The following is an 18,872-nucleotide window of genomic DNA, read 5'->3' on the forward strand; positions in this document are numbered from 1 at the left end:
CGGGGTGTCGGAGATGGAGAGGAAATCAGGTCACAGTGGGGCAAAGACGCCCCGGAGGAACTGCGGGTTGTTCTGGTCTCTTGGAGAAAGGCCTAGAGTTGAGGATAACTTTCTGTATCCCAGGGTTCACTGTGTCTGAGGGGGGAGCTGAGGGAAATGACAGAAAGAAGGCAGAAATAAATATGTATTTAACCAGTGTAACAGTAAAAGAACTTAAGATCTTTAACTGTGTGTAATTCTAAATGTAGAGGCATTTTTAGGTAGTTACAATCAATATGTTAATGCCATTCTCTGTCATTTAACATTTTTATATAAATATTTTCATGTATTACCACAGCTCCTATTGTTATCATAGAGTTTTTATATAAATATTATCATGTATTACCACTGCTCATATTGTTATCATTCGTAGTGTATGCTGGATTTGCGAAGAGTAGCAGATTGGGGATTGGCATATCATATCATTTTCGATATTGCTTAGAATTCTTCCTGAGTATTTTGTTCTGATTTCACTATCTCACTATTTATTATAAATAGTATAGCTCTGAACATCTCTGTGCAAATAGTCCATGCCCACCCCTTTAGATATCTGTGTGGAAGGGCATTTCCTAAAGTTGGGTGACCAGGTCAATACATGTGAGTTATTTTATATTTAACTAACTTGCTCTTCAGAAAGTCAGCTCTGAACCAACTGGCCATTTTACCCATTTTATTTCAAGCTCATAAACATAAGATTTTATTACTATTCTCTTATTCTCTTGGCTTGTTTAATAGGCTTATACTGGTACCTCAAAGTTGTTTTCCTTAGTATTTTTAACTGCTGAGGATTTTTCCATCTATTTTTAATTTTCCCAAGTGTTTCACACACAGGTGGCATCTCGTTTGCTTGATAGGGCATCTAAATTGCTGTTTCACCCAATTCTCATTAAAATGAAAGCTGATTGCTGCAGTATACAGATGGGGGATATCATCATATTTAATAGTTTCGATATCTGTTTACATAAAGCAGATTCGTAGTGTATGCTGGATTTGCGAAGAGTAGCAGATTGGGGATTGGCAGGTAGAGAAGCTTGTTCAAGAAGATGGTTTAGTTGTTTTTATGGCAATGATAGATGAGGGGACAACACCTGTACTGTTAGACTTGGGCTTGTACTTTCTGGTACTTTCTGCTTATTAGATGTATCATAAAAGATAATCAAATTCCACATTGCCATTATTATTATACATATTAATATCTCAAAAGGCTAGTATTCCTTTTAGTGCCTCATGGCTAGAAACTGATGAGTTTATATGTAAGTTTCTGTCTGGGCAGAATTCTGGGGGCCACATCAGGAAAGCAGGGTTCTGAGCTATTCTTTTTGGCACAGAAATAACCTTGATGTATGGAGACAGAGCCCTGAGTGGCGGGCTCGCTGACGGAACATGGGCTGTAGGCTCTGTTTGTTGGGTTTAGATGGGAAATCTGAGTCTTGTCTTACCTCCACCACTCAACAGAGGTGACCCTAGGCAAGTGGCTCAGTTACTTTTCCTCATCCTTCAATTGGGAGTAGCATCTGCCTTGGGAGATATCAGCAAGATAGCAGGCGTGCCAACTCACTAGGAAGGGATGCAAACAGAGACCCTCTTCCCTCCTGTCTGTGGGCTGCACATTGTTTTAACCTTGACTTGGATGAAGGCGTCAGGTCCGTCTTTCGCATGGCAGCCCTAAAATCATTTGAAACCACCAATCCCATCATCACTTCTCAGGACTCCCTTCTCCCTTTAGCTTTTGGGGTCTGCATCATGTGACAAGGTCTCCAGGCTCCAAGGGCTTTGAATATCCTCACCCTAGAGCATAGCCTCTCCAACTGCCAGGCCCTGGGCTGGCTGGGTGTAGATGTGGTCACCTCTATGCAGAGCCCTGAGGGAAATCATGGTCCTCATCTTAGGAATGAGGAAATCATGGTCCTCATCTTAGGAATGTGCTGGTAACCCTAACACTGCATGAACTTTTTTGGCAGCCATATCATAGTGATTAACAGTGAGTTCACAGTTAGCTTAAGCCCCACTTTTTTTTTTTTTAATCCATGTTGTTGCTAAACCACACCTTTCTCATCCCAGACTGGAGAAATTTTTGTTTTTAATCTACATGAAGAACTTCACATTTATCCCATTTCACCAGTTGCATTTTGTTACCCTTGGTGTGTCTTGCCGGCCTGTGTAGATTCCGGGGTCATTGGTGGCCTGTAATAAAAGTCATGATCTCTCCCAGTCCTGTGCTCGACATGGTGCTTCTTATCTGATAACCACAAACTCCTTAATGCCAAATTAAAAGGTGAGAACAAGGGCCAATTAAAACAACAGTCCTTGGGTTAATACAGACACTTGATCAGCACCCGTGGGGAAAAACCATTTGACCAATTACAAATTTACGACCTTGTCATCTGGCCTCCTCATTAACCTTTCAAGAAAGTTGGGAAGAAGTCAGCTAACCACCCAGCTGCAGCATCGATTTGTCATAGTACCAAAGTTCCCCGCTCAACAGCCAACTCTGTAACGTACACAGATAGGGAAGTGAGATTCGCTGAGGTTGAAGGCTGGAAGAGAAGGAAAAGTCAGAGACTGTGACTCGCAGTGGAAAGGTTGGAGAATTTAGTTTGGGGTAAGAGATGACAGAGTGTGGTTTTGAAAATTACGACTTTTAGAAGACTGGAGAGTAACGGAAGCTCCTTGGAGGAAGATGTGTATGTATCTTCAGTTCTGTGCTCTGTGCACCTTGATTCTCACTGTCCTGAAGTGCTGGGTGGTGATACTGCTTCTGGGACCAGGCGCTATCCGGGTCAGAGGCAGGCTTGCAGCAGGTGACTCTGAAATTTGCTGCCCTCCCCTGGGGCGCGCTGGAAGCAGCTCTCACAGGCCAGCAGCATCTGTTTCTCCCCAAGCCGCTTTCAGTGAGGTCACATCGGTAGCTCACGTCAGCCATGATGGAAGCATTTACACCAGAGATGTTGGCAAATGCTACAAATCAAGTCGTCTCTTCCCCGGATTGCCAGTTGTGAAACACGTGCCAGAGCCTCATCCAAACTGCTCCCGCTGCCTCCTGGCTCACGCCTGTGCTTCCGCTTGGGACCAGACTTAAGTTTTTAAAATGAAAATCTGCTTTTCCACAGGGTGAAGTTCAGATTCCTTAGCATGTTGCCACTGTCTCATCTCATTTCCCAACAACTCCTTACCACCCTCCTTGCCGGCTTTATGTCCCTTCATGTGGTTTCCTCATCTTGCTCTGTCGCCTTTGCCGGAGTTTCCCAGGCCCCTACAAGTCCTTGTCTGTGCTCCTCTGGCACCAAGCTTAGACCCTATTAGAGCCCATATCATGCTCTGGCTGTTTTGTTTTCATCTTTTTCCTCTACTGGTTATGAGTCTTTGGTGGACAGGGACCTTCTTCCCTCCTCTGTTTCTCTTGGTATGTCCAGAATCTGGTGTGCTGCTGGAGACATGGGGGCGGGAGGAGGAAGGGAGGGGGGTTAGGGGTGGGGAGGAAGGTGGAGAAAGGGAGAATCAGGAAGGAGGGAGGGAGGGAGGGAGGGAAGGAGTGGGGAGGGAGAGAGGGAGGGAGAAGGAAAGAAGGAAGGAGAGAAAAACAGGTCAGTCAAAATCACTCATGAACTGGCAAATAAGGAGTAAGGTGGGTGAACTTTTGAAGGACTGGGGAAGCAGTGGAGCCCAGAGGTCACAAAGGAGGTAAGAAAAAATCTGCCCAGTTGTAGGGGTCAGAGTCCTTGAACTAGTGAAGAGAACAGAGGTTCTGTTAACAAAGAAGGACAGGTAAGGCATCCTTGTTGCTCCCCTCCTGCCCCCCGAGAGCCAGCCCCAAGTCAGCTGGCCTCCAGGTTGGCGGATACTGGCAACAGAATGATCCTGTGTAGATAATGTGTGTGGGGGTGGAAGGCTGAAAGTGTGATAGAGTCTCAATAAATGTTTTTGAATTACATTGAATTATAGCTAAATCACAACCTTTCTGGTTCCTTCTTTCGCAAGGTAATAGGGAGGGATGCCTGGAGAGGAGGAGAAGGGATTAGTCAAATGATGGATTAGGCAGCCCTGGAGCAGACAGAATGCTGGTGAGGGAACTGGGAGGCTGAAAGGGCTTGGGCTGGGGAGGACCCAGCTTGCCCAGAAACACAGGCCTGGCTCCCCGAGACTGCAAGGTCACTGCCAATTAGTTAAATGGCTGCTCTCAGCAGGCCTTTGCAGAGGAAAGCCATGTGTTCCCCATTCTGTTGATGTGGAAACTGGCAAGAGGAAGTGACTCAGAGACAGAGTGGAAATAAAGTATGTCTTGTGACATTCTGGCTTCTGTGAGATCCAAAGGGCTGGCGTTTTCAAGTCTCCCGTGAGGCTTCTTTCCATGCTTCTGTGGTGTTCTAAGGACAGATGATGGCCCTACGTGTGAGCAAAGACTAAGACATAGTGGTGATCTTTTGAGGTAGGCAGATAGATGGAGGCAGGCGGGTATTGGCAGAAAGGCAGCCTCAGAGCACTGAAGACAGAAGCGGCTGCCACAACCACCTGATCCTGGACTTACTGGCCAGTTTAATTGTTTTTACAAGTAGGGGCTAGTATTGGCTTTCTGATTCTTTCTTCTGCCAAGTCACAGACCTTAAAAAAAATACATGTGCCAGAGGGTTGACATAAGTAATCTCCGATTCTCCAGACAATTCTGAAGGATAGGTAATGTTAGCCTCAAGCCTCAAGAGAAGAAACCTAGGCCTAGTGAGATGGCTTGTCCAGATCACACCACTGGTAAGTGGCAGAACATTCGATCCTGGAGACAGTGCACTTTAGCCTCCGGCTCCCAGTGTCTCTCTCACTTCTGGTTCCCAGAGAGGTCAAGCTTTGCTATCAATTACCAAAGACTGCCCTTGTCATTTCATAAGTAAATGAGGTATTGGAAACCCCCCAAAGTGTAAGAAGACATACTGTTAGAATAAAAGACTGCCCTTCAAATGGGGTACATTCAGATTCATAATGAATTCTCTACAGCGTCCTTATTTTTCACTTTTTGCCATGGACATGAGGAACTATCAGAGGCCATCATCTACCTACCAGCTGCTGTTTGGGGACTCTGATTCATCTGGCCCTGATGTCTCAAGGCATCAGAACTGATCAGTGGCAGAGCTGGGCACTCACTCCTATTCACGGTGGCAGGACAGCCATGACACCAGCCCTCTGGTCTTTGGCAATTGACATTGAAGCTTGGGAAACCAGACGTGAGAGCAGATGCTGAGAGTCCCAAGGGTAAAATGCATTGTGTTGAGAATTGAAAGTTTTGCCCAAGATTTGGGGGAGCGTGGAAAAGGGACCATGAGTCAGGAAGGTGGCATGATGTCAGAGAGAAGGTGCACACACATCTGACTCATCAAACCTGGGTTGAAAACTCGTGTCCTCGGGGCTGCCATGCCACACAAGTGTGGGATGTTACTCACGATGGACTTCCAAGTTAGGCAACATGGTATCCTTCAGACTTCACCACTTACCAGATGTGTGGTCTAAACAAGGTCACCTCTCTAGGCCTCAGCGTCCTCTCCTAAGGTCTAAGGCTAACACTGCCTATCCTGTAGAATTTTTCTAGAGACTCAGAGATTGTCAACATAAACTCCCTGGCACACAGAATGTGTTCAGTAAGACGTAACATAACACTCCAGTGTCCTCAAGTATAAGATTATATTTTTCTGGGATATTGACCCCTGTAACCCTGACATCTTTCCCATGCCAGGTACAGACGCCCTGAAGAGACTTGAATCCTGCTTCAGTCCCCCCTCCTTCAGGCAGGTAAATGTCTTGCCATTCAGGAAGAGTGTCATTTATTTTCTTCCTGAAGACTTAAGGGACTCAGAGATTATACAGCCTCCCTTAGTACACTTTGCCGGTTTGGGCCAAGACATTTTTATAGCCAATCAAAACTTTTCCTGTTTTAATTTGAGCCCATTTCCTTGTGTTTGTTATTCTTTGATGTTGACTTGGGCAGATCTGGGGCTTGGAAGGCAAGCTGGAGCCCACAATGGCTCAGAGCCAGGATTTTTGCTAGTGTGTTGGGACATTCTCTCCTCTGACACTGCTCATGGGGTCTGGGACAGGCCAGGGTGCAGGGAGCAGGGACTGCCAGTCTGAGGTCCAGGTCTGGACTGGAGAAAGGGGCAGAGCTTTTGGCTCACAAGTTGAGAGTCAGAGGATTTGGGGATCACATGACCAAGTCCTAGCTTGGGAAGGGTTAATGCTCAGGGTTCTTCATAGACTGGGGATATTCAGTGGTGGGATAAGCAATTTCTTCTTGCATGGAGTTTGTGCCAACCTCAGTAGAATCAAGAGGTACTACCTTCTTCAAAGTCAGGTTTGAAAGTGGAAAATACTTTGAACTTGGATTCTAAGCTGCTTTGGGATCCAAGTTTGCTATTTAAGAAGCATGAACCCTGGACAGATAGCTTAAACCTTTTTGAATATGTTTTCTTATCTGTAAATAGGTATTATTATCCATACCCATCTCCCAGGACTGTTGTGCAAAGCACTTAGGTTTCTTTTAAAGTTTTTTAATTGTAAGTATTTTGGAAATAAATAGCCCAAGGTTACTGCTCCACGGGACTAAAGACAGACCTGAGATACTTGCATCAGGCTGAAAGTAAAGGAAAATCCTGGGTGACTGAAATGTCTTTGCTAAAATATTTTGACTGGAGCCATGTTGACTACTGTGAATGACAGCTCCTTCAAGGGCCAGGGAAGACTGATGAAGATGAGGAAGCAGTATCCTCCAGGCATCAGTCTGGGTGGGCCATGCTCGGTCAGGTGCAGACTATGAATATTTCTCTTTGGTCAGTGTGGGGGTAGGGCTGGCTCCCAAGTGGGCTAGACAAGTGCCCAGTCAGGCTGGGCACGGGGGCCAACTCTCAGTCTGTGGTTTCTCAGCGTTCCATTTTTTTCTTGATAGACTTTATTTTTTAGAACAGTTTTAGGAGCATAGCAAAAACTGAGAGGAAGGTACAGAGATTTCCTGCATACCTCATTGCCCCCACACCCGCACAGCCTTTCCCATACTGATATCCGCCACCAGAGTGGTACATTTGTTACAACTGATGAACCCGCACTGACACGTCACTCAAAACCCATAGGTTACATTAGGGTTCGCTCTTGGTGCTGTACATTCTATAAGTTTGGACAAATGTGTGATGGCGTGTATCCACCATTACAGTATCATACAGAGTATTTTCATTGTCCTAAAAATCCTCTGTGCTTTCCCTATTCATCCCTCTTTTCCCCAAACCTTGGCAACTGCTGATCTTTTAACTGTCTCCATAGTTATACCTGTTCCACAATGTCATACAGTTAGAATCACAGAGTATCCAGCCTTTTCAGATTAGCTTCTTTCACTTAGTTATATGTATTTAAGGATCCTCCATGTCTTTTCATGCCTTAATAGGGCATATCTTTTTAGTAGTGAATAATATTCCATAGTTTATTTATGGATGTACCATAGTTTATTTATCCATTCACCTTCTGAAGGACATATTGGTTGCTTCCAAGTTGGGGCAGTTATGAATAAAGCTTCTGTAAACAACCATGTGCAGGTTTCTGTGTGGACAAAAGTTTTCAACTCCTTCGGGTAAATGCTGAGAAGCATGATTGCTTGATTGTATGATAAGGGTACGTTTAGTTTTGTAAGAAATTGTACTACTGTCTTCCCGAGTTTGCACCAGCAATGAGTGAGAGTTCCTGTTGCTCCATATCCTCCTTACGTGTTTATATCCTCTTGACCTCTCAAGTTTAAAGGCACCACATTTCACTGTACTATTGGCTGTAGCTGCACAAGTGTAAAAGCCCTGTGGGGGTCTAACACCCTCCACCACCACCACCACCACTACCACCAGACTTTGCCCTACTCTCTGTCCCAGGCTCTTGTGTCCTGCCCTTCAGGGAGGGCTTATTCCTTTGCTCTTCCCTTTAGCCAGTGACACTCATAATGTGTGAAAATGGAGTTTCCTAGATTGCACCAGCCAGATCTTTTGCATTTAATATTCTCTCTCAAACTCTTTCCTGATACTTCCGGGAATCTTTGGGGTGTCTCCTGTGTCCTTGCTGGCACTGGCACCTTTTGGGTGAGAATGTTGCCTGGGCCAGGGGGCATAGCACCATCCCTTCATTGTGGATGCCCAGAAGCCATGGGGTGTAACCTGAGATGTGGGGTATAATGCCCTTCTTTCCAGCTCTGAGTCCATGTCGCCACTGGCCAACATGAAAGCACTGACTGTGCCCCTGGTTTCCAAATGGCCTTTGGAATGTAGGTCCTCTGGCTTCCATTAGTAGGATCTAGTCCCTGGGAACAGACGCCATATGCCACTCCATTTCCTTCCTGTCTTAGACACCTGTTTCGCAAAGCCGCCTCATGAAACCCCCACCTGAAAGTTAGTTTATACAAACAGATGCCCAGGGGCCATGGGGCCCCTGGCTCAGTAGACAAAGTAGATCCTGATCTATGTGTGTTATTTACTTACCTGTATGTAAATAAAGGTTTGTCTCTACGAGTATAAGCTCTTTAGGGGCAAGACACCCTTGTGTCATCTTCATATCCTGTAGCAAAGCTGTCATTGTCCACTCTGATATCCCCTTGGGCCTTACCATTTCAGTATTTTGCTTTCTTCTACCTGCCAGCATCTGCATCTTTGTGCCTGAGGACTTTCTCTGCCTCCCAAGTCCACTCTGCTCTTATGCAGAACTGGCTGAACCACGGGAACGACGCCTGTAAGAAGTGGTGTATGCATGCCCAGGCCCCTTCCTCCCTGGGAGAGGTAGTTCTGCAGAATTAGCTGCAGTTGCCCAAGCGATGATAACTCAGTCGATAACCCTCCTTTGGCTGTCTTCCCTTCCCTGTCACACATTTCCCACTCCTCTAGTGGATTTCTTCGCAAGCCACTTCTTCTGGATTCCTTATTGAGGATCTGGGGAAACTGAGGTACGTGCCCAGTACATAGCAGAGTGTTGGCACGCAGGACACGCTTAGTAGATATTTGTTGAGAATGCATGGATACTTCTAGAATATTCATATTAGATGAAGCAGACTGGATATTCTTTTCTCTACCTGTCTCGTCCCAAATTCTAGCTGCCCTGTCGACTCAGTCTGGTGCCCTGCCTATAGTCTGCCTGCCCCCGATGGAAGGGACATACCCTGCTCCTTCCCTCATCCTCACAGCATCTCTTTCATGTCTCATAATACACACTGGCTTTTTGAAAGGAATGACTTTGAAGCTAATGATTGTGTCTTCCTTTCTAGTGCCCAGCAGAGTGTGAATGCACAGACACAGACTTTGATTCCACATCTAAACTATTTGATTCCACATTTGCATTGTAATATTTGCAGCTCTTTCCTTTCGCTCCCAACTCCTGTCCTAGGAATGTCCCTCTAAAATCCCATTGTCTTGTTGGAAGGGAGATATCTTTCCGTAAGGATGGGTTCAGGATGAGAGCAAAGCTTAGTCTAGAACAGTGGTTCCCAACCCAGGCTGAATATTGGAAAAATCCTTAGAAACTTTGAAATATCAACTCCAGGCCTCCCCACAGACCAACTCAGTGGCAATCTTCAAACACAGGGCCTGGATTTAGGCTTTCTTAAAACCTTCCCATGGGATCCTAGTGTGGAGCCGAGACTGACACCACCGGTCTGAGTATAGAACTTCGACTGCTTCCTTCGGGCACTCCTGCTTTAGACCAGAAGGGAGTAAAGCCAGCAGGGTTGTGTTGAATCAGGAGGACCGATTTTGCTGAGATTCAGGGTGAAGTAAAGATTCTTAGGATTCTAATTGTCCGTATGAGTGTCAACCGAACTGTCATCAGAACTGGGTGGGCTTTCTAAGGGCCCAGCAGAAAGACCTTCCAAATTGGGCTGCTTGAGTGCTGTTCCTCTTGAATTCTTCTGTATGCAGTGAACGATGTGCTGTTCATTGAGTTTCTGTGAGACTGAGTCTTCTGGCCCAGAAAGTTCAGTGGCTTTGGGAGGGGGCAGACCAAGCCATCAGCCGATACCCTGGGCCCCGACCTGGGCCCTTTCCTGCCTTCTCTGTTCCGGTGCCCTCCAGGCCACCCATTCTCCAGTTCTGTTTCTTCTCAGTTTTTCTCCTTGTCCCTGCTTCCTCCTGCTATTTTCTCCTGTCCTTCTCCTCACTTTTTCTGCTCAGCTGTGTCTTGGAACCATGCTGTGGCCGCCTCCTCTCACAGCTGTGCTTGCAAAGTGTGGGCCCCTTGCCTAGGAGCCAGTGTGGGAGGAGAAAAGGAATGGAGAGAGGGGGCTTCTAGAAGAGAGAGCTCACAGCCTGGGAGTTCCAAGTCTGGGTTTGATACCCGGGTATTTATGCAAACTGTTCCTTTGTGCTTCAGCTTCCCCCAGTCAATAAATCCCGATGCCTTTAAGGGAAGTTTTTGGGAATGGGAGAATGCGTTGTTTGTGTGGGCCTCAGCTTGGTGGGTGCTGTCCCTCGGGGGTGAGGCATATGGGCCTACACAGACTCGCTTCAGGGCTGTCCCTCTGCTGTCTCCACAGGACTGCGATGTGCTGGTCCTAGCTGCCCTCTGAGAGGATGTCTGGGGTGTCCGAGCCCCTGAGCCGAGTGAAGGTGGGCACGTTACGGCGGCCGGAAGGCCCCCCAGAGCCCATGGTGGTGCCAGTAGACGTGGAAAAGGAAGACGTGCGGATACTCAAGGTCTGCTTCTATAGCAACAGCTTCAATCCTGGGAAGAACTTCAAACTGGTTAAATGCACTGTGCAGACTGAGATCCGGGTGAGTGTGCTGGGCGGTGCCTGCTCCTTCCATTCATCTGTCTCTCTGTTGCCTTCCTGGGCAGCTGAGCGGCCCTTCTTCAGCCTAACAGGCCCTCTTATATCTGCCCGTGGGGTGGGGACACCAGGAGAGAAATTCTCAGCTTGTAGCTCCAGGCCTCCTTGCCAGGCTACTACTTCCTCAGTAGCCTGAAGGCAAATTTTATAGCCTTATTTTGAACCTCAGGTCATGTATTTACTTGGTCTTTGATTCAACTCATTAAATATTTATGATATTTGAGTAGCGACAAGGGACATAAGAGCCCCCACCTGCAAAGAGTTTATTTATATTCTGGTGGAGCTGCAATTCGATAGATAAGTGAAGGCTTTGAAAATTGAACAAAAATTGTATAAGACGTGCTGGGTGCTTAGACATGGAAACTGGTGGGACATTTAGAGGATGATACTGAATTAGAGGTGCCCTAGACCGGGTGGATGATTGGCAGGCCCTTTCTAAAGCAATATTTCGATTGGCTCATTCTCATCCAGGGTCACAGAATCTGTTTTGGAAGTCCAAGTGCCCACCATCATCAGGGCACCTAGACACCAGGTAGCCAGTTCACCTTAAATGTATAAGAAATTGTCATCAGAAGCAGAGTCACAATATATTGATTGATTTTAAAGACCTGTATTTATTTATTACTGTGGGTAGCCTGGATCAATTCCTCTCCATACATTATCTCACTGAATCCTTCCAACAGCCCGATGATATAATGAGGACCTCTCTTTCCACTGCCCAGAATATTCCTTTCTGATAATGCAAAAGAAAGCCAAATTGGTTCTCAAAAGGTTTCTTGGTGAGTTGGTAATTCAAACAAAGGAATCAGGGGACTTTCGGGATAACTAACCAGGCCGGAGAAAGCCGGATGAACTATCTCCAATCCTCTTGTTAGCAATCCTTCCCCCATTCTAAAAGACAGTATTCCCCAAACTCAGTGAGTGTCTCTTCTGCTCAGCGCTGGCAGCAGCCTGTACATGTCTGTCTCCTTGGCTGCTTTCCATCTATTACAGCACATGCTATGCTTCAATACACCAGAGCAGAATGTAATTGATTAGGTCACTGCCTTGGCCAGTTATCACAATTGATTATGATTTGGTTATTCCTCTGTTTCCTTGACTGATTTTGATTCGGGTTTTGCTTGCTCATCTCATGGTTCCAGATCTGTGGGTGCAATTGTGTCCTGAGAGCAAACTCAGGGTGCCATCTTCCAGAATGGTGTTTTTGTATCTCCTTAACTATTTCTTGAGTCTTCCTTTGGGGGTTTTCATCTTCGCAGATACCTGATGCCATTCACTGTAGGTTTCATTAGTGTAATTTTCAGAAGTTAACCAGATCTCTAAATTTGGGGGCACGCCCCTGCCCTTTTGCGTTGAAAATCTGAAAGTATCTGGTTGGCCTGGATCAGGATGTGTTCTGTGGAGTCACAGTGAAAAGAGACCTCAAGTGTAGGTAGATTTGAAGCAGCAGCACTGAGGAGAGCAGAGGGCTTTCTGTGAGGAGGGAACAGCAAGAACAAAGGCAGGGAGGCTGCTGAACGGTGAGTAGTTTGGTTAGGCTAGAGCATAGGTTGTATTTAGAAAAGTGTCCAAAGTCAAGATCAGAAAGGAAAAGTTGGTGGCAAATAAGGGAAGGCCTAGACTACCAGGCTGAGGAATTTGGGGCTGTTCAGCCATTAGGGAGAAACACACAGATTTTAAGCATGGGAGAGGCTTTGCTAGAGCCATCTGATGTCTTGCTGAGTGCTTAAGGGGAGAATATACAACAGATCTACACCAAGGGCAATGAGACCCAAGTTTAAGAGGAGCGGCTAGCACAGAGGCATTATCTGGAGGAATATGAGAACAGAGGTGGAGAAGAATAAAAAAGAAGTGGTGGCCTAAGAATTTATGTCCAAGCCTCCTGGTTCTTCTTGTTTCCAATCTGTCCTGCAGGCAAAATGCCACCTATTTATTGCAAACAGCCATGGCTTTAAAGCCACCTAGACCTTGAGCCAGATGATGCTCCCCCAATATTGGTTATATGGCCTTAGAGCCAGGACTTAACCAAGCTGGTTTCAGTCTCCTCACTTGGGGATCATGCCCACGTGTGGCCTTATTTATTGTAAGGATTAGAGATGATAGATGAGAAGCACCTACATATAGTAGGAGCTCGGTCATTAGAAGCTATTGATTATAAGGGTATTAGGTTGTTACTTGGCTTAGGAATCTCCAAGGGTTTCTAATTGCCATAGAATAAAGTTCAAACTGTCTTCTTTTAGTGTTTATCCACTTATCTGTCATATTTTCAAATAGAGAAGACGATCAGATCTGCATTTTGAAACAGTACATAATATCCTGTAAGATGTTAAGAAGTGTGTCCTGGAGGAGGGGTTTTATGGTCAAAGAAGTTTGAGGAATACTTATTTATACAATTCTGAACAGATTTCTTTACAACAGGACTTCTCAGAACCTTAAATACACAGATATGCTTGATGGATCACTAAGAAAAGGATGCAGAAAAGATGTTTCTTTAAGTAAACTATTGCTTAATTGCCTAAGAAATCCTTCTTTTAAAAGTTGGACCACTAGTTCTCTTTTCCCTAAACTCTGACAGTGGTACAGATTGTGCAAAGGCCAGTGAAAGGAAGATGGATTAGGAAGCTGTGGCCACATTGCAGGTGGGAAATGATGAGAGCCTGAGCGAAGAAAGGAAATGGCATTGAGAACAAAGACAAGTGAACAAATCTGAGAGCATCTAAGAAGGCAGAGTCAACAGAATTTGATGATTAACAACTGTAGGGAGGGAGAGAAAGGAAGGAGACAAGGATGACTCAAGTTTTTGCTTGAGCAACTGAATGTGTGTTGGTACCATTCATTGAGCTACCAACAGAGAAAGAAAAGGCGTTCTGAGATTTTAGCTTTACATGTGTTGTGTGTATGAAACACCCACATGGAAGAACGTGGGCCTGGAGCTCAGGAGGGATAAAGGACCTAGAGATGAGGATTTGGGAGTCATTATGCAATGGATACCATGCAAATGAATTGGATCACCCACAGAGAAAGAACGGAGCGAGAGAAAGAGAGTTCCAATTAGGATGGGCAATCAACTTCTAGGGTCTGGTAGAGAAAGAGAAGCAAATGAAGGGAAAAGATGAATCATCCAGAGAATGATGAAAAGAACCGAAAAAATAGGCAGGGGAGACAAAGGCAAAGGAGACTGAGGAAAGAGGGGTTAGCAGTGTCAGAAAGGTCAAGTCAGTTAAGGCTGAAAAGAGGTTCATTGGCCTCAGGAATGGGTTCCATAATGACCTTTGCTGGACAGTTTCAGTGGAAGACGGGGGCAGAAGCCATTGTGCAGTGGGTTGGAGAGTGGAGACAATGAGTATAAGCAATATTTCAGGGAGGTTTTGATTATGGAGAGAAGGAAAGAGGAGAAGGCAAGAGAAACAGTGTTCCTGGCAGAGGGAACAGCGTGCGTGAAGGTTCCGAAGTGGGAAGGTACATGGCAGGTTTGAGGCTAAGGAATAGCAAAGTTTGGCGATTTGAGCCACATTAACGATTTTGGATTTCACCCCATCTCTTGTGAGAAGCCACTGATATGGTTTAAGCATTTGAATGACGTAACATTGCATTTTTAAAAGATCACTTGGGTTACATAGTGGAAAATAGATTGGGGGAAGGCTCGGATGGATATGGGGAGATGTAAGGTGGCTATTGCAATGATTCAGGTGAGAGGTAATGGAGCTTAGATTAAGATTGTAGCCATGGTGATGATAATGTTGATGGTAATGATGGTGGTGATAATAATGTTCGTGATGGTGTCGATGGTGACGGTGGTGACGACGATGATGGTGGTGATGGTGATGATGATGGTGGGGTGAAATGGTAGGGGTGATGATAGCTAGCACTTTTGAAAGCACAGCATATGCATTCTCCTATTGACTTCTCAAAAGAACCCTATGAACCATATAGCTATCATCTCTATTTTGTATATAAGGAAATAAGATCTAGAGGAGTTATGCAAATTGCTAGCAAGTGGTGGAGACTATTTTCAAACCCAGCAAACCCACTTTCAGAACCTGCACCCTTAACCACCGTGGTCTATGGAGAGGAGTAATTGTAATCCGGAGAATTTAGGAGATGGCAATGAAAAGTTTTGTTGATGAGCAGGAGATGGAGAAACGGAGAAGAGGGAGGTGTCGAGGCTGGCAGCCCTGGTTCAGGTAGACAGAGTCTCACTCCCTAAGATGAACACTTGAGGAGAAACTAACTGGGGACCAGGGAGTTCACATGTTCATTGTTGGAGCTTTCACGTGCACTTGAGATGCTCTAACATTTTCACATGAAAATGTTAAGTAGACTGTTTGATACATGATTCTGGAGGAGAGAACTGGGCTGGAGATAGACATTTGAGTGTTGTCAGCCTCTGCGTGGTAGTTGAAACCATGGCTGTAGGTGAGATCATTAAAAAAGAGTCCTGAATAATTTCATCATCCACTCCTATGTACCTGTACCATGCTTGTTACGACCTGGGGAATATCATCATGGCCCAAAACACAGATGCACTCCAGGCTTTCATGGGCCTTCCAGGCCAAGGGTGAACCTGACGTAGACTCACGCTAATGAATGAACCTTTACAAGTGGAGGCAAGTACTCTGACAGGAAGAGAGGTTCTGTGCAGGCATGGGATACAAAATTGCTCAGCCCAAACGTCAAGGAACAACAGCTTTGCTATTCAGGGCCTGTTTGTGGACGCTGAGTCCAGTTTCCCTGCCTAAGACTCTCCCTTCCCACCATCCAGCTGTGTCTGACCAAAGAGAAGTGACTGAGAATCGCCCTGGCACCGTCCATGTGGTAGCACATTTCCAAAACATAGTTACTCCATGCATACTCGCTGATTTCACCTTTTTCTTTTTATTCTCAACTTCTTTCTGTGCGAATGTAATAACCTCATGATGCTTTGTCTGTGCTGCTAAAAGCTGTGTGAATAAACACTGGCCTTTGTACTTAGGACCCAAAAGAAATCAGACAGGTGTTGAAGAGAACTGAGCAACGTGCCAAATGAGAAATGCATTTTGCTCTTCTTGATTTTCCATTTCTTTCGTTTGATATTCATTGGAAATTGTGTTTGTTTGGAAGCTCTGAATCTCTGGAGCAAGTGGAGGCTTATATTATTATATATTTCTCTAACATGCTAATTTGCTTGTCTGGGAAAGGGGTTAAGATAACACTTTGTAAACAACTAGCAGAGTGCCACCTAGACGTGCCCACACAGGGCGTCTCTCTGACTCTTACCGCCTCTCTCATTTCTATTCTCTCCCTCCCTCCCTCCCTCCCTACCCCCCACCTCTCCTTCCTCCTGCTCCTCTTCTCTCACTCTCTTCTGGGGTAAGTTGTGTAGGTTGAGCATATATCCTGATTTGTCTCACACAGTTCTAGTTTACACACACTGCCCAGGAAGACTTTTGACAGTGCCCCTTCCGATCTTAAGAGCATTATGAGTCGGAGAATAAATTGTGTGGTCACCTACTTCTGAGTGCAACATTCGTTCCTCTCTCTGCCTCACCCTGACTTGCTGGCCCATGGCGTTTTCCTTCTCTGGCTGACCCACTCTCCGCATGGGCCCATCTCTGTCCATCACTGGACCATCTGTGTCTCATACAGGAGGATCTTAAGCAGAAAAATAGGCACTTGTCTGTAATACGGTGTGGTTCTGAGGGTGCAGGCATGGCCCCCACATCCAAGACCCTCTTGTTAGCCATACTCTACCATGCTGAAAAGCCACATTCAGCATTCATCTTTGTTTTGTCTTGAAGCATTACCCACTTAGAATCTGCCTTTACATCCCTGGGAGGAACACAGACTGAGACATCCTGTGCCCTCCAGCCAGGTCCAGGTGTGTCCCCTCCATCACAGCAGGGCTCCCAGCCTGCAGGGTAGCTGGCAGGTACTGCTAGCCTGATGTGTGAGGAGGGCAGAGTCCAATCCCAAATGCAGCCTGCTCTGCCCATGCTTGTACTCACTGCCCTCTCCTGTAAATTCAGTGGTCACACGATACATTCCAGAATATTCCCAGAGAGGCAGATTTCAGAAATTGTGATCATTCTTTCCTGTAACTCATCAGCCAATCATACCAGTTAGTTTCAAGTTTAAACCTATCGCTTAACTAGACATAGGATGTTATGGACTGTATGTTTGTGTCGCCCAACCCCAAATTCATATGTTGAAGCCCTAGCTCCCAGTGTGATAGCATCAGGAAGTGGGGCTTGTGGAAGGCGATTAGGTTTAGATAAGGTTATGAGGGCTCCCATGATGGGATTAGTGTCCTTGTAAGAAGATGAAGAGACCAGATCTCTCTCCTTGCCACGTGAGGGCAAGTGAGAAGGTGGCTGTCCACAAACCAGGAAGAGTGAGTGCCCTCACCAAGAGCCAGATCTGCTGGCACCTCGATCTGAGACTTCACAGCCTCTCAAACTGTGAGAAATAAATGTCATTTAGGCCACCCAGTCTCTGGTGCTCTGTTATGGCCGCCTGAACAAAGGCGCAGGGCCAGCTGTTCTGTGTGATCAGAGGAAAAGTCTCCAGCCCACGATTCATCCGCTCAGGTTCTTTGTTTCCAGAACAGTCCCTGCTACCGTCCTTCATATGTGTCTGGGGGCAAGACCACAAGGTTGAGGTGTGAGAGGAAGGGAAGGCATGATTACCTGTGCTGCAAAGTTGCCATTTCTACAAGAAAGGTTACCCTAAAGACAATAAGAAGCCACATGAGACCAGCCCCTTATACATGAGAACAGTCCCTGAAAACCTGAGAGGGAAGGGTTCAGCCAGGAAACCACAAACCGATACCACAGAGACTCACAGTGATATAAAAAGAAGTACATTCACGAAGGCCCCCTCCTTTCTGCACCCCCTCCCCATTTCCTGTGTGTGCTCACCATGCCAGCGCACCTACCCGCAGGCACCTGCAGTGGGGAGCACGAGGCAGACACGCAGAGCTCTCTGTGCCTCTCTTTATTGATCTGTGGGACTAGATTTATTATATCGACAAATTAGCAGTCAGGTGCCTGTGCTTACATTTCTATTTTTAATCTGGCATTTGTATTGCTGAATGTCCTTGTTAGATAGCGGTTTTTATTGCATCAAAATGAATGTTTCCACAGTGGAACAAGTCATGCTAACTTTTATGATTTTATTCATCACTTTTAAAAAATTATCCCTTAGGTATGTTGAGAACTCATAACGTGTATGGCTATTGTATTTGTTTCCTAGAGCTGCTGTAACAAATTACCAGAAACGTGGTGGCTTAAAACAACAGAAACGTATTCTCTCACGGTTCCGGAGGCTGGATGTCCCACGTGGAGAGGCTGGCAGGCTGTGCTCCCTCCGAAGGCTCTAAGGGAGGGTCCTCCCTTGCCTCTTCCAGCTTCTGGTGGCTCCAGGCTTCCTTGGCTGACAGCTGCACAACTCTAATCTCTGCCTCTGTCTTCACGTCCCTCTCTTCCCTTCTCTCTGTGTGTCTCTCTGGGTGCTTTTTGTAAGGACACATCATTAGATTTAGGAGCCACTCAGATAGTCCAGAATGATCTCATCTTGAGATCCTTAATTTATCTGCAAAGACCCTCTTTCCAAATAAGGTCGCATCAAAGGTTCCAAGGGTTAGGGCACGGACATATCTTTTGGGGGCCACCATTCAGCGCATGGCAGCCATCAGTTAGGATCACAGTGTTTGTTTCTGGTGCCCCCATTCAGATGGGCACAGATCCGTGTATGCAGTATGCTGGTGAGCACGAGCACTCTGCACACATATGCACACCTACACTGAAGCAAGGCTAAGTGTCAGGAAATGATCAGGGAGCACGGGCTGATGAAAGTCTATCTCTTTTCCACACTGTTGCTGAGGATTCTCAGTTGCCAGGTATCCTGTAGCCTGCTTGTACCCTGGAGTGATGTTTCCTGTGACGCTGTCAGGCTCTGTGATGCCACATGCTGGTGCCTTGTCACTCCTCAGGTGATCTCATCTAGTCGCATAGCTTAAAATTCTAATTTTAACCAATGG

General features: G+C 46.0%; 1 protein-coding gene across 1 annotated transcript in view; it reads left to right on the top strand.

Moving 5' to 3' along the window:
- Nucleotides 1-18,872, top strand: part of PTK2B (protein tyrosine kinase 2 beta) — a 124,874-nt gene that overhangs the window by 64,852 nt on the left and 41,150 nt on the right. Inside the window, exon 2 of the mRNA XM_025050415.1 lies at nucleotides 10,562-10,799. Within this exon, the coding sequence (XP_024906183.1) occupies nucleotides 10,599-10,799 (201 nt within the window). The 5' untranslated portion in view covers nucleotides 10,562-10,598. The remainder of the gene's footprint in view (nucleotides 1-10,561; nucleotides 10,800-18,872) is intronic.

The sequence above is a fragment of the Pteropus alecto genome, unplaced genomic scaffold (assembly GCF_000325575.1).
Source record: "Pteropus alecto unplaced genomic scaffold, ASM32557v1 scaffold166, whole genome shotgun sequence".
Lineage (NCBI taxonomy): Eukaryota > Metazoa > Chordata > Mammalia > Chiroptera > Pteropodidae > Pteropus > Pteropus alecto.